At 41.4% G+C, this 16,627-nt stretch overlaps 1 protein-coding gene across 2 annotated transcripts in view; it reads left to right on the forward strand.

Annotated features, from left to right (window-relative positions):
* The window catches only part of kcnab1a (potassium voltage-gated channel subfamily A regulatory beta subunit 1a), a 173,793-nt gene that overhangs the window by 140,666 nt on the left and 16,500 nt on the right, over positions 1-16,627 (forward strand). For both annotated transcript variants that reach the window (XM_079575383.1, XM_079575384.1), the window contains exons 4-7: positions 7,770-7,849; positions 11,346-11,390; positions 13,487-13,531; positions 15,793-15,836. In XM_079575383.1, coding sequence (XP_079431509.1) covers positions 7,770-7,849; positions 11,346-11,390; positions 13,487-13,531; positions 15,793-15,836 — 214 coding nt within the window. The remainder of the gene's footprint in view (positions 1-7,769; positions 7,850-11,345; positions 11,391-13,486; positions 13,532-15,792; positions 15,837-16,627) is intronic.

Genomic DNA, 16,627 nt, shown 5'->3' on the forward strand with positions numbered 1-16,627 from the left:
TGTGACAGAGCATAATACCTCCTGGCCCTCGCTGCCAACATATCTGCCTCGCTCTCACATTTACTCATCTTTTATTAACGCTGTAATGGGTCACTTTGGAGAAATAAGGTACAAGCTCTAACAAGATTTTGGCTGCGATGATTCAGATGAAAGTTTAATGCCGCGCAGAGGACAAAGAGGTCGTGCTGCGCTGCTCCCGTCGGGGTTTTGTAGCAGCAGCGGGGGAGAGGAGCCGTGGGGGAGGCACTGAACTTATGTAATAGTTGTTTGTCTCACCTCAGGACAGTGGCCCCGCGATTTTGTGACCGTTCCCTCTCCAATGTCGCTGATAGTTTTGAAACGCGACACTGAGGGGAAAAGTTGCGTATTAACCAGTCTTTTGGAAGTCTTACGCAGCACGATTATGGGGTAAAGGCAGCTTCTCCTGACACCAGAGAGTTGCTAAGAAGTTTGTTTCATTGTTTGACTGCATGGCAATGAAGGAATTAAATTGATAATTAGCTTTTGTACGAGATATCCAAAGTATAGATGAAAATATCCCCAGAAAAAGCTAAATACATTTAACCACTTAACTGCCACTTTAGGGTTAGGGTTATGATTAGGGTTAACAAACCTCAAAGCTTATTGACTGGAGAGTTTACAGCTTATATGCCAGTGTGATGCCTCAATTGAAAGCCAAGACCTTCTAGTTTCTAATAATATGTGTGAGATCTGTGTGAGTGAATCACAACTTACGCTACATTTGCCTTTCTTAACGCTAATTATTTCCTGGTTGGGGTTAAACCATGCTCTATCCATTACTCGGATTTTGTTGCCAAAAACAAAAGGGATTTTGGCGATTTTTAGCATAAAATCTCTGAATTTTATGCAAAGACTTTAAATAATCTACAGGCAAAAATTTAAATGATATCTCTAAACTGACCTCCCTGATCACGTGCAGTGTCGGCGCCAATTCTTGCTTCACCAGAGCATGTCCCAGGGTGAATTCTCATTGTTGCCTTCAGGGCGTCGTAATGCCTTGCCATGCAGTAAGAGGAACCGCTATATGAAATCTTTTGTCCCAGAGGCCATACGACTCCTGAACTCTCCTTAATTTAATTTGAGGTTGTCACCTGCCTGTTATTCAGACAGACTGTATCTATGTGTGAGCTCCACTTGCTTGCTTGGTTGTATGTGGTTTGTGTGGCTGTTTTGTATATTGTATGTTTTCTGCTCTAAAGTAATTGCCTCATGTGGGATAAATAAAGTTTACTGAACTGAACTGAACTGAACTGAACTGACTGAATAGGTTGCATTCACAACACTTTTGAGTGGTGCGGCATAATTCTCAGAAGCTGCGCACACGGACCAGGTCGTCGAGGCACCTGCCTTTGACTGCCGCCCAGTCCTCTCTGCACCCGACCCCTACGGATCCCTCTGCGGGTGGTGGGTCCACAGGAGGGCGGGCCTATGTCGTCCTTTCGGGCTGTGCTGTGGGCAGAGGCCCGACCAACAGACGCTCGCATTCAAGCCCCAACCCTAGGCCTAGCTCCTGGGTGGGTCACGGTCCTTGAATGTTGTACGTCCATATGGGTCTTCTGAACTGCCTCGGGGTCCCGCCAGAACAGCTGGAGGAGGTGTGCGTGGATTGGGAAGTCTGGGCATCTCTGCTGATACTGCTGCCTCCATGACCCGGCACCAGATAAAGCGGAATGGATGGATGGCATAATTTCAGTTAAATCAGGGGCCGAAAGAACTGAGTGGGAGAAACACAGTTTTGGAAAGAAATCTCCAAACTGAAAAAAATCTCAAAATATTGAATTTGATCATTATTTGGAAGTGATTGGATCCACAAACATGACACATTCTTCTTATGGCTGCCAGTCCTTTCATCTGAACAACACCAAGCACATCATGTGAAGATTGACTCTACTTTTGGACGCCTTTTGGAGAAAGTCTTGTGGCCTTAGTTCGTTTTTGCTGAGAGAGAAGACAGTTTTCGTTTCATTTGGATGGGTCCAGTCATATATAATAGCCATAAGCCAAGTTGAAAATTCAGCATTTTGACGGTTACGATAGTTACCACATTATAATTTGTAGCTGCACCAACTCATGTTAAATTATAGGCTGTGACATCATGTGAATACAACTTGTTTAGGAACATTAAAGGGCAAGGTCAGTGAGGTGTAGCGCTTTGAGAAACTTGGTAATACAGACTTGTAAAGCGCGATGCAAGTGTAAGGCATTTTTATTATCATTATTAATGTCTTAAACTGAATGGGATTAATACAGCACTTTACGAAACATTGTGTAAGTATGTCATAATATTGACACGATAACTTTTGAAGAATGTGCCGCGTCTTTGAGGCTATTCTAGTTTGTGAAAAGTGTCCCACAGCAGGCCACGCTAATTACCACCCATCACTTACTCACACATTCATATACAATGTGTGCCTTGCCCAACACGGAATGAACTGCTCAGAGCCGCGATTGATCCACCAACTAAAGGAAATCGTTTTTGTAAAGATCAATATCACAACAACAGTGGCCTCGCGGGGCTTAGTAATTATTGCAGAGTTGATGAAAGAGAAGAACTGTTTGGAAATCAACTTTGAGACAGACATCACACAGTCAAAGAGTGAAAAAGACAAAAAGTTTATGACAGTCCTCGGGTGTCCCCTTTTTAATTAGACTCTTCTTCTTGGCAAGGAAAAGTCAAAAATCCCAGCGGGGTAAAAAGAGAAACCTTGAGATCGACTGCCGCTGTTTGTCCCGGACTGCAGCACTTGCCTCACTGGACACAAACTTGAAGCCGCTCGGACGGAGTGCTTTTGGGTTAAAAAGTCCCTGTTGTCCAATCGCCCAGTGCAAAGTCAGTGTCTGTCCCGCCTGCAGATAAGACACTGTGTCCTCTGCTCGCTGCACCGCCCCAGTCCTCATTAAGACTGCACTCTGGCCTCTCGGGTCACAATGAGCAGAGCAGATGTTTACAGTCACTGCTTGCTCTGCTTTAGATTGATTAAATACTTGGCTTTTAAACTTGGCTTGTGACGATCAAACACACACATTTGGTCAGATCTCGGTACTATATTTTCATATGCGTAATTTGCCATAGGAGAAGTTTCTGGGACCGCTCTACTCTGATGCGTTTCTGCCAACGTACATAGCACACACTTATGCGTAACCCATGGAAACGCAGGGATGGACAACGCCATACGGATGACCTTTACACAGACGTAAAGGGTAAAGTCTTTTAAAACTCCAAGACATAAAGAACATACTTTTTGGTCACTTCTGCTTCAGTATATGCGGGAAGAGTTTTGTATAGTTCATTATGTGGGAGAGATTTGTTCGTTTGTCAAGATGACGCTGTATTTTTTCCGAAGAGTAGAAGAGTGCCTCTCCTGGAACCGCCGCCTTTACGTGGTGGAGAGGTTCGAGCACCCGAATGATCCTGGGAGCTCTGTTGTCGGGGGCTTCGTGGCCCTGGTAGGGTCTCCCAGGGCAAACAGGTCCTAGTTGACGGGTCAGACAAAGAGCGGTTCAGAAGCCCCTTATGAGAGACCAACAGGCCCGTTGAATCGTGAGGCCGTCCTCCCGTGGAGCCACCACCTGCAGGAGGAGCCATAAAGGGCTGGTGCAATGTGATTTGGGCAGCTCGGAAAAGTGGAAAACCTGAAAATCTTGAATGACCAGGCTATTCCATCGCTAAATTTCTTCCCTGATGGCACAGGCTTATTCCAAGATGGAAATGCCAGGATTCACCGGGCTCACACCATGAAAGAGTGGTTCAGATTCCAGATCTTAACCCCATTAAGAATCTTTGTGATGTGCTGGAGAAGATCTTAGTAAAAAATAAAGTAAATAAAGATAACACTGGCTTTTGACTTTGCAGAAGCTTTTTGAAACAATGCTGCAGTGAATGTGTGCTGTAATCAAAGCTAAAGGCATCCAACCGAATATTAGAGCGTGTGGCCTTTTTATTTATTGATTTTGGTTTATTGAAATGCCAGATAATCTTCCCAACCGCTGGACTTGTTAAACCTGCGTTCGCTGCACCGTAACACTTTCCCAGACTGAGAGTTCACGAGGGCCAGCGCCGAGGCTGCTTACTCATCCTGAAGAGCCACGAGTGAGTCCATAAATCACAGAGGAAGTTTGAAGAAAGCATCTCTGTCAGTGTGAAGTTAGACGGAGTGAGATCAGGCGCAGTCATACGGGCTTTCAGGGCTGTGTGGGCAGAGGGTGGGAGGGAGACTGCAGCAGCGCTCGGCCTTGTGTGCGTGTGTGTGTGTGCTTGTGCAGGACTGGATATGAGCTTCGTGAAGGGAAATTATTCCACAAATGACAGCAAGAGAAGCCAGAGGTGTTGCCCACTCACAAGAAGCCAGGAGTAACAAGCAGGGACAGAGCGACGCAGGTCAAAAATACGAGAAGAATACTGAAAATGTCCTGATGAGAACTGCACTGCAGGATGAATGAAATGTCTGGCCTGTTGCATGATTTGGCTACACTATTGCCGCCATCTGAAACTTGATGTAGGAGGTAAATACTTCACCGGAGGAGATATCTGTGCTTATAAAGGTATTCGTCAACCTCTTGCCTCCTGCCTTAACCGAGCATATTTTCTCCTGTTCAGTTTTACCCAAATCTAAAAGCTTCTTGACTGGAGCTGACAGCCTATAGGCCAGAGTAAAGCCTAATTTGAAAGACAAAACAGATTTGTCCCATTGTCGCTGTGTTATGTGACATTTTTGCAGCATTTTTGTTGTGTTTTTTGTCATGTTTTTAGTCGTGTTTTTGTCGCTTTTTAATTGTGTAGTTGCCTTTATAGTGCATTTTTGTTGCTTCTTTGTTGTTGATTTTGCGGCTCTTGTTTGCTTTTTATTGGCCATTTTTTGTTGTATTTTCATCCTCGTTTTTGTTGCTATGTTGATGCTTTTTTCAAGAAGCTTTTAGATTTGGGTAAAGGTAAAACCTACCCAAGTTTGGTAACCAGAATTCACATGACAAATTCATAACTTGTAATTGAAGCTTCTAACAAATAAAACAAAACAACTGAACTAGTGACATCTAAACAGGCAGCAACCTCCCTCTCTCTCAGTACAGCTGCATTTGTGGTTTCTGTGTTCCACGTTGTTTTCCTGGATACTTTTGTACGTCTTTGCCATATTTTTGTGAGGTTCGGAGGATTTTTCTGCTGCAAAAAGTCCATAATAGTCCTGAAAAAAGCAGCTTTTTAAAAGTAACCAGCAAGCTTTTGAGCTAAACCCATTTGAGACCTATAAATGTCTTCTTTTAAGACACTGAAGAGGCGCCAAGAGCCCCGTCTCACCTGCAGCACAGTGGAGGCGTCACAAGAGGAGCTACAGGAAACATGGAAGAAACAAAGAAGGACGAGATCTGGACGAGACTCAGCTAAGCCACACATGCCTTCTATTGTTCTGGATAATGGACGTTCACTGGAGAATTAAACAGATAAGCCGCTAAGCTCTTCCCAGAAGATGGCGAAAGTCTGTTGTGGAGCGGAGGGAGCTGTGCAGGAGGAAGAGGAAGGAGGAGGAGGTGGAGCTGACCAGTGCAGGACACCATGCTCTGAAACAGGGACAGTCCCAGGAGGCGCTGCACTGGATCAGAAGAGCACTGAAGGCAGCCAGCCAGGTTTCCTCCGGGTACTACTCAGTCACAGCGGCTCAGGACTAACACCTGAACACCATTTTGTTGTACATTTATGACAAATAAAGCACGGAGTTACTTACTTATGTCCATAATTATCCATTAAATCCACTTTTAAACATCTCTTTTTAGGCTTTTTTAACTTTGTAACTTTTATTTGAGTTCAGATGTAAGTGAATGAATCTCTTTGGCTAAACTCTAATTAATTAACTATTGACTCATTCAGCTATATAATATGATTACTTCCGTGGTCAGTAGGAATGACATAGAGTTGCAGATTGATCAACTAATGCAATAAGACAAGTTTGTCCCCTTTCCCTCTTCTTTACGAACAGAAGAGGAAGTAATCTGATGACTCGGCTTGTGAAAAGTTTGTCGAAATGAGTCACCTTGTTCAGAGATTTAAAAGCCTTATTCATCAAAGTCTGAGTGAGCACTGACTAACCGCGTGACCTTCTCAAAGTCAGCTTCCGGAGTGTCCTTGATGTTTAGACCTTCAGCCACACAATACACAGCCGACTTTTGCAAAAGATTTATATGCAGAAGAGGCATATCAGGCAAAATTGATTATTATGTTAAGCTTTTAACTATGACTTTAATCCTTTGCCAAAAAGATACCTGGAGTTTATGTAACAGCTTTGAGTAATCCTGTTCACTTTGGCTGTTTTCAAAGGCTGACTGTGAAACATCTCCGATCTGTAATTTCTGATATTGTTTTCATTCATTGAGGGAACTAAACTGTCATACACATTTTTAAAGGCCTTTGTGCAGTGGATAATTTCTGAACTGTTTTGTGCTTCATTTACTAAGCGTTTGCTCATGTGCAAAACAAGCAACATGTGCAAAAGTGGATCAACAGCAGAGTCATTTTCGAGCTTACTCACACCTCTCTGTTGCATCAGATTTGGGGCCGTAAATGGTAAATTAGGTGCGACATGTGCTATTTTCTAGATAAATTATGTTTATCGTGATGCTGTAAAGTTAAAAGCATGCCATTAGCTGAAAAAGAAAGCATCTTTTCATGGCTTTAAATCGCATCTGTTCCACTGCTACCTGCGGAGGACGCCCCTGCCCAATTCAAAACCCTAACCTACCCATGCTAACCGTCTTTTTTTACATATGTTATTTGAAATTTGAAGACATTGATTTGCATGAGTAATATGAATATGTATTAACCTCTTAACCCCCACCTGAACCGAGCACATTATCTCCAGTTCAGCTTTACCCAAATCTAAAAGCTTCTTGAAAAAAAAAAGCAGATGAAGACTCAACGAAAAAGTGAAAAAAAAAAAAGCAGCAAAAGAGTGACAAAAACGTGCAGGAAAAGCAACAATAACACAATAAAAAAGTGACAAAAACACGACTAAAGAGTGATGTAAAGGCAATGTAAAAAGAGTGCACAAAAGAGTGACAAAAAACGTGACAAAAACACAACAAAAAAGTGACTAAATTGTGACAAAAAACACAACGAAAAAAGCAATAAAAAAGAGACCAAACGCTTGAAGTGGGGAGTAAGAGGTTATAAGCTTTTGTTCACTTCAAATAATAAATATGAAAAACATAAATACATTAACCACATTTTTAAGCCGGACAGGATGTGCACTTTGTCTAAATCATTATTAATGATCAAATTAGTCTATTAAATTGACTATACGGAGTTTAGAAATGTTAAAGTATTTTCCTCCCCCTACATGTTCCAACAATGTCCTAATGTGTACAATGAGCCCAGACCTGTTCTATCATGCACGAGCTTAATATAGAAGGTGCAGTTACACATATGACCTGAGGTGGCAGTAGTGAGTATAAAATGGCTAACTTGCGTCTCGCCCCTTTACAGCACCGTAATCGCAGCTCAAATCGACACCTCCCCCTAAAGGGCTCACGAACAGGAGGAAACCGGACACTATGTAAATGCAGACAGCTCGGATCACAGCTTGTCCTTCATTAATAAGTTAAAGTGAGTGGCCTCAGCTGAACAGAGGATTTCACGAAGAGCAAGAGGAATATATTATAGATACAGACAGTGTTGCTTTTTTAATGATTAATTTTTGCCATGTTGTGAAGAATATCATTGATCTTATGTGTTTGGTGGTTGTTTATGTTTGTGTGAACAGGTGGCAGAGCAGCTCATGACCATCGCGTATGAGGGTGGAGTCAACCTGTTCGACACGGCGGAGGTCTACGCCGGCGGCAGGTGCGTCATGTGACCTACACACATTCAGTCATGTACGCCGCTCTTCACGAATACTGGCCAAGCCCAGCCAGCCCTGTTTATGAGCAAAGAAGCTAAAAAATAAATAAAAAGCAGGAATTGTGACAAAATTAAGATCTTACATGTGTTCTCCAAATCTGACTTCATTCCTCTCTGTTTAATGTAATGTTTCTCTTCAGAAATAATACATTTCATTTTCATTTATTCATTTGAGAGGATATCCCCTTGAGGTGCATCAGTCATATGCACTCAAGCAGCCATATGCACATACACACACACAGAGATGTTTGTAATGCTATCTTAGTGGGGACACTCATAGACATTTTTTATTATCCAGACCCAAACCCTGAACCCTAAGCTCCTAGCCCTAACCCTGATCCAAACCCAATTCTAACCCTAACCCTAAAACCACATATTGACCCTCAAACAGTCCTTCAAATAAGTGAGGATCACCCAAAATGTCCTCACTCTGTTGGTTAAAAACTCAAACTGGTCCTCACAATGTTGCAATTACAAAAACACACACACACAATCTTGTACTGCTATCTTAGTGAGGACACTCATAGACATAATGTATTACCCAGACCCCAACCCTTAACCCTAAACCCCTAACCCTAACCTTAATCTTAACCCTAAATGTCCTCACTGTTGGTTAAAAACTCAAACTAGTCCTCACAATGTCGTAATTACAAGAACACATCCACACGCAATCTTGTACTGCCATCTTAGTGAGGACACTCATAGACATAATGCATTACCCAGACCCCAACCTTGAACCCTAAACCCCTAACCTTAATCCTAACCCTATCCCTAAATGTCCTCACTCTGTTGGTTAAAAACTCAAACTGGTCCTCACAATGTTGCAATTACAAGAACACATCCACACGCAATCTTGTACTGCTATCTTAGTGAGGATACTCATAGACATAATGCATTACCCAGACCCTAACCCTGAACCCTAACCCCCTAGCCCAACCGTAATCCTAACCCTAATCTTAACCCAATTCTAACCCCAAAACCATATCTTGACCCTCAAACAGTCATTCAAAGAAGTGAGGACCACCCAAAATGTCCTCACTTCAAACTGGTCCTCACAATGTTGTAATTATAAGAACACACACACACATACACACACAAAGCTCTTCACAGTAAACAATCAATAACAGTAGGATACTATAGAATACAATCTTCAAAAGCAATTACATGTCATTTGTAAATATTGCAGAAAGGCATTTTTCAGGACAGGAGGTTATAGAGCGGATCGAGGCAGGTAGATTGTTCCACTCAAAAGGTGCTTTGTAATTAAATAAAAATGCTCCTATTTCTTTATGAATTTGAGGAACGACAAAAAAGGTTTGATTAGCACGTCTTAAACTATAAGAAGAACTGAATATTAATGCATTTTAATATAAATAATATCGTCTGGATGATGGAGTGAGCCAAGAGAGTCGCTGATGCAGCAGACAGTGGTGAGTTCTGAAGAGACAGCGGAGAATGAACCTGCACAGACTATTATAGATAACATTAAGTGGATGAAGATTCGTGTCAGTAGTATTTTGATAGACTACATTGCAGTATTCAAGAACAGGGAGTAGTAATTGAGTGACGATCCTCTTTCTCACTGAGAAACTAAAGCAGTTAATTGACTGGTAAAGTTATTTCAAACGATATGTAATTGCATAGATTTGCAAAGATTTGGGCAAACAGACCAAAGAAAGTCAACTGAACTTAAAATGATAACAATTTAAACACTTATATGAGCAACTTAATTTATTCATAGATTTTCACCACTATTCCTAAAACCTTTTGTGTCAGAATAAGATAATAATAACATGAATTTTAGGAGAAGTGAATGTGGTTAGTGTCTGGAAAAGTGTCTCCAAAACTGAATGAATGAATGAATGAATATTTATTTGGACCATAAAGGAAACATAAAAACACAAACTTATATGAACTCAAAATACAACCTGCATGATTGAGGCAGTTCAATATCAAATGTGCAGCAATACATTTACAGTTTAGGACAAACAATTTTGTTTTACCTTTTGCACATTTTAGATAAGGCTGTTCGAAAAGGAGTGGGGGGAAGTAAACACGTATTTAGTCCCACCCCTTTGAAGTACTCTCAATATCTTGTTCTATGTACTTGTTAGGCTTCCTTATAATAAGGATTAAACAACTCAGAGCCGTGCATTAGACGGTTATAATGCACGACGTGGAGTCAAGAACACCATGACGCGCAGCGGAGTGAAGTGCATTATAACCGTCTAATGCACGAGTTGTTTAATCCGCTTATACCAGGGTCCCACAAACGTAACATTCATAATAAATGTTTTCTTCATTTACTAAGCTCACTAAATATGCCAGACTACCAGGACTATTTTATGTGGGTTATTAGCCTGTCACTGAAGGCTCGTCTCAGAGCGAGTCATTCTCCGCAGCTATTACGAGGATCTCAGTCAGACGCAACCAAACAACATCAGCACAGAATCACAACACAACAGGACTAACCCGGCACTTTTCCGTGGAAGTAAACACCGATGTGCGGCACTCGTGGGCAGGAGTTATTTCACTTTTACGCTGTTTAACCTGAAGCTAAGCTAGCTAGCTCAACGAGCTCAACAGTTTATGGAAACAGCTGCGGTGGAGTCGCTTACACCTGGGCCCCACGAACTGAAACTTTTATGATTGACTTTACTAATCCAGCCAAATATGTTTAAATGCAGGATCATTTTATGTAAGTCTGAAAATTATGAATAGTGCTTTAACCGTTTTCAATAGAAATGGAAAGCTCATATTTTATTCACAGTAGCTAACCTAGCTGCTTACTCTCCTCTACTTCCCATTTATGAAACGTTTTGATTTGGCCAAAAACGTTGGAATTAACCACAAAATCCATTTCATTCGTTCCTGTCAGTCACTCAGCTGTGTCATGCGTTGCTATGGCGATGCCCACCGCAGCGGAGTGATATCCCAGTGATTTAACTACCGGACTACATGTGTTACGGAAATAATACACGCTTGTTAGCACCCACCAGCCAATCACAATCGAGTATTCACCCAGACCATGGTATAACAATCATTTGAGCACTGTGATCTAAATCCAAGTCGTCAGGAACACAGTGTGAATATAATACTACCTACCAATCAACACGTGGTTTACAACACAGCTGAACATGAAAAGTCACATATTTTCTTCAGATACATACTTGGAGAATATCCATCCTTTGTATTGATACTTAAACTGTCTGATATTTGGACCCTAACCCATCAACACAGATTTGATCAGTTTTTGCTCATATTTGTGAATGCACTGTTTTCATTTCGCTCTTACCTCTCGTGCATTTAATCTAAAAGCAATTAAACCATAGCGCTCATGAAAACGCTCTCCATTTAGCGCTGCTGAATTGATAATGTTGCTCTGATGAACTTGCAAAGTGTAATATCGCCGTCTGCTTCCGCTGTCTGTGCCTTGCAGGGCCGAGATCATCCTGGGAAACATCATCAAGAAGAAATGTTGGAGGTAACACGCCTTATTGCCTGTCGTGTGAAATATTCAAAGCGTTGAGATGAAGAATGTATGTTACGATAAGCGGGGAGCGGTGTGACATTTGATTACGCCGCAGATGTGAGGGAAACGTTTGTCTCCGGGCGCGTGGTGTGTGGGCACGTGAAGAACATTATGCACGGATTGATTCTGAACATGTTCTGCTTGTTTTATTGATGAGAATGTGGGAGTACATCAAACGCTATCGATGTTTGTAGCTTGTAGCTCATTACAGCGTTTGAAGGGGACAAACGATGCACAGTGTTTGGAGAAGCCTAAATATTTAAGCATGAATCACGTTACTATGGAATCATGTAAGTCAAGTACAAGTAAAAAGTAGCTGTTCAAATGATTAATGAAGTAAGAAATAGATTATGTACTTACAGAATGTGCAGAAGAAGTAATACAACTCCAAGATTGCTCAAAAATTAAACAAATTGGCAAATGTTCAGTAACTATTAAGCAAGCAATTCGTCTAAGTACAGTATTTATTCCAATAAGAGTAACATACTTTCAACTCTAAAACACATTTCAAGAATGAATGGAAGAAATCATTGTTAATGCAAACTACTATATTTCCTGATGTAGCTTTTGTTCCCAGTGTAGAAAAAAAAATCTTCATTGATTAGTCCGAGCACCAGGGTTTGAAGAGGACAGTGTTGTCTCTTTGGTCCATTGCAGTGGTTCTTAACTGGTGGGCCGGGACACAAAAGTGAGTCATGAAACTGTTTTCAGTGGGTCCAAGAAAACATTTCTTTCATTATTTATGCACAGAAGTATCAAATTACTACTTGAATCTGTTAATCGGGTTGTTTTGATCAATATTTCAGGTTTTTTTGGCTTGTTTAATGACTATTCAGCAACAATTTATGAGGAAACAACTATTTTTTACAGTCAAGATTCAAGATGTTTTATTTGTCAAACCATGTGAATGGTTTCAAATTATGTTTCTCTCTTTGTGGAGCGAGTATTAACCTCTTAATCCCCCCTGAACGAGCGCTTTTACTCCAGTTCGACTTTAACCAAATCTAAAAGCTTCTCAACTGGAAAGCAACAGTGTAACGCCTCATTTGAAGACCTACAAAAGTTCTGTTTTTAAGTCATGTTGTCGCTGGGATTTTGTCACATATTTAAAGCATTTTTGTCATGTTTTTGTTGTTTTTCTTTATTGTTGTGTTTTTGTCACATATTTATCACTTTTTTGTTGCTTTTCCAGCATGTTTTTGTTGCATTTTCATTGCTTTTTTTGATGCTTTTCCAGCATGTTTTTGTCATGTTTTTGTTGTATTTTTGTTGTATTTTTGTTGCTTTTTCACAGCATTTTTTGTTTCCTGGCCCAATTTTTGTCGTATTTTTGTCACGTTTCAGGCACGTTTTTGTGCCATTATTGTTGGTTATTTTGTCACATTTTTGTTGTGTTTTCATCTTCATTTTTGTCACTATTTTGATGTTTTTTTTTTAAGCTTTTAGAATTGGTTAATGCCGAACAGGAGAAAATACGCAGGGGTTAAGAGGTCAAAGGTTACCAACATCTTGTTTACAAAATCTGTGAAATAATATAATATAAATAATATTAGTACTTTGTGATCTCTGCTCCTGTGTCTGCACTTTCACTGACTACTTACTTCTTCTGCCAGTGCACAGGTGTTGAAAATTACACCTCGCCCGCCTGAGTCTAAAAATGTCCACCTAGGATTGAATGACTCTGCCAGTTTATCAAGGGAAAGTGTGTTCCTTTAGGCCTATAATTTCTGCCGTTTTAATTTTGTAGCTATTGTTCGGTGCAAACAATGCGTGACATTGACAGTCGAGTCTGTTGCCTGGATACTTAGAGCCTTGATGTAATGACAGGTTCTTCAGAGCTGTGTGCGTGAGGAGCAAGCACCTGTTGAAGTGAATCACACCCACACACACATACACACACACACTCACACACACACACACACACACACACGTAATTGCCCGTGTCATTTTTTTGCCCAATTATGCTTATTTACCTCCCTCCTGTCTCCAAACATTACACAGACAATGCCTTTATGCAAATGTGTGTGTGTGTGTGTGTGTTTTCTCAGGCGGTCCAGTCTCGTCATCACGACCAAACTTTACTGGGGAGGAAAGTAAGTATGAGTCACTTCTGTGCATGACAAGAACTGTGCACACACAAGAAAATATGTGTTTCCTCAGTCCGTGTACCTTCGAATTGCCTTCACTAGAGGAGCTATCTTTTTAGCATCATCTAAACAGCTTTGCTCCTCTGTGGTATTTTGCAAGCTAAGATGTTCCACTATAGTCTATAGACCAGTGGTTCCTAACCTTATATGTCTCTTGAACTCCTTGTGTCATTCATTTATACTCCGAGTACCTGTGTCGGTTTGGAAATCTCAACATCAAAGCGAAAAAGTCACTCAGCATAAGATTCTGGGAGCTCCTCAGACTCCACTTTCTCACCTGTTTTCTGGACAGGCTCTGAGTATGCTGGCTGATGATGCTCATCCTCTTCATGATGAATTCTGTTACTTGCATTCTGGTTCGAGGCTTGGGGCCATTGCTGGGGAAAAACAGATACAAATACTCCTTTATGCCTGTAGCCATCTCTACTTTGAACTCTCTAAACTGACCATAAAAGGAGTATACAGGCATCGAATTCTGTGTGAGGGGAAATAGTTGTTTCTCTTGTCCTATTGTTGTACATAAAATTGCCAATGACACTGTTGTTTGTGAGGTTTGCATCATGATGTTGTTTTTTTCTTGTCTGTTTTTATGTATCCTTGTGCTGCAAAACTAATTGCCCCATCGGGGACATGAAATAAAGTGAAGTGAAGGTCTTACAAATATTATTACAAAGTGACCAACTAAACTAAGATTACTCAGTATTTAATTGTGTGTTGTGTTCAAAATGAAGCTAAAATAATCTCAAAATCAAACATTTTACTGAAAAATCGGACATGATTCATGATTGAGGCTCAGACCCCGGCGGAAGATTGAATTAACGATATGAAATACACGGCGATGATGAATGTAAGACAGACTCTTCCCCCCGGAGTCTGGACACTGGTGGTGGTAGAGGAGGAGACCTGGGACGGTCAGTTGACATCGATGAGCAGAACCGAGGAGAGGCCAAGCAGAGGAGGGGCGGAGGCGGGTCGCAGCACATCTGGGAAACGGCCGAGCAATAGATAAGGAAGCTTAAGAAGGGGATCCTGGGCGATGAATGGCTGAAGCAGGAATGTGCAGCTACTCAGTTTCATTTTCTTTTATAATCTGAAATAATTCCCCATACCCCTGGTTGGGAAACACTGGTCTAGACAGCAGGTTTGCTTTATGGCAGGTCAGTCTTCTTCCTCATGGGCTCAACCTTTGGGGCCCACTTTCTCCAAATGCCAGTGTTTCACTCCATATATAACCCTTGACATTCTTTTGTTTTTCTGTTTTGGTCCCACACCTATGAAGAAGGCTGTTAGGTTGACCAAGAGGGAGAAGTTAAAGTGCCGTGGTTTTTCTTTACTATATATATTTCAAAACAGTATTCAGCCCTCACAGTCACAGTCATTTGTTACTTTATCCACTGAATGACTGAACAAAAGCCATCACAAAAAAAGTCCAACTCTCATATTTTGTTGGACCGCTGTGGCATTGTGTCAATACTGTAAACTTGTTGGATTCACTTTTCAAGATCTTGCATTGATGATGGAAGAGCAAAGCCTTCTTCAGCACATCCCAAAGATTCTCAATGGGGTTAAGATCTGGACTCTGTGACGGCCAGTCCAGTGACTGAAAATTATGTCTCGTGCTCCCTGAACCACTCTTTCACAATGTGAGCCCGATGAATCCTGGCTTTGTCATCTTGGAATATGCCTGTATCATCCGGGAAGAAGAAATGCATTGATGGAATAACCTGGTCATTCAGGATGTTCAGGTGATCTCAGTCTTTGGGCTCATAGTGTTGCTGAACCTAAACCGGACCAACTGCAGAAACCCCAGATCAGAACAGTTTTGTAAATCCAGGATGTGACTTTTGTCGGTGCCAGGCAGTGCATCCAATTCTAATTTGTAAAAAGTGACTCATAGTTGTCCCTCTCACGCATTTCTTATGAAGTCGAAAACTTGTTAAAACACTCACAATTCCCTAAAGGAGCATCAGCATCAAAACAAAGTGACTTTCGGCTTTCTTACGGCGCACTCGTCTGTACCCGGACTGTCCGCTTGGATTTGTTGATAAGCTCCTTAAGCTTTCCCTCCCTCTGCAGAGCGACGCTCGGCTCTCGTTTGGGGCTGCAGTCGCGGTCGGGTCGCTGTGGGGTTACGCGCTGAAGAGAGTGATTGATGGTTCTACTCCGGTCTGTTTTATTGACGCTGTTTGTCTCTGTCTCATTATTAGAGCCGAGACGGAGAGGGGTCTTTCACGGAAGCACATTATAGAAGGTAAACAAACACACACCTGACTGTACGGCACATACAAGCCGTGATTTATTGATTCTATGAGCTTCTAAAATTAAACTTTACATTTATTCCCTTTACAAATGTGGCATATTTTCCTATTTGCGTCACGTGAAGTCAGTTTTAAAAGAGCGTGTTGATAAATCTACACAACTACCTTCTGCCCAATCCAATAGCAATTCAATTTGCTTAGATCCCGCGCAATTGCCTAAAAGGGTTTGGAAGAAAGATTGCACAACATCAGCCGTGTCCAGGCCCTCCATCAAAGTGAGGGAAACTCAAAAAAACATTTCCTCGAGAAAACAAGCTCTCACTGGGTTTAAATTAAACATGCAGGATCGATCGCGCTCCAAGCTTTTCGGACAATTAACAAACATTTACTCAATTTTGGCAAAGCGTTCATTAGGAAGAAACTAAATACTTTTGCTTTCTTTGTGCTGGAATATCATGTTGTCAACTACTTTGCCCAACTCTCATGGTTGCTCTTGTTACGTATTTTCAGATTATGAGTGGCTCTGTGCAGTTTTCATTTTGTAAAAGTGAAACGCACAGGGCAGACTCCTGAACTGTTAAAGTAATGACAACCAGAGCAGTGGGAACCTGTTTTCGGTTAGGGGATACTGAAGGACTTATTTCCCCAAATATTGCTTGCAATATGTTTATTAAGTATGACGTCACGACTTCCGCTTCCGGGTACTAGCAGACCGGCAAATATGCGGAAAAAAAACATAAAAACAACCATCAATAATTCTGAAACTCAACGGAGAGTTACTGAA

This window comes from Gobius niger, assembly GCF_951799975.1.
Source record: "Gobius niger genome assembly, chromosome: 1".
NCBI lineage: Eukaryota > Metazoa > Chordata > Actinopteri > Gobiiformes > Gobiidae > Gobius > Gobius niger.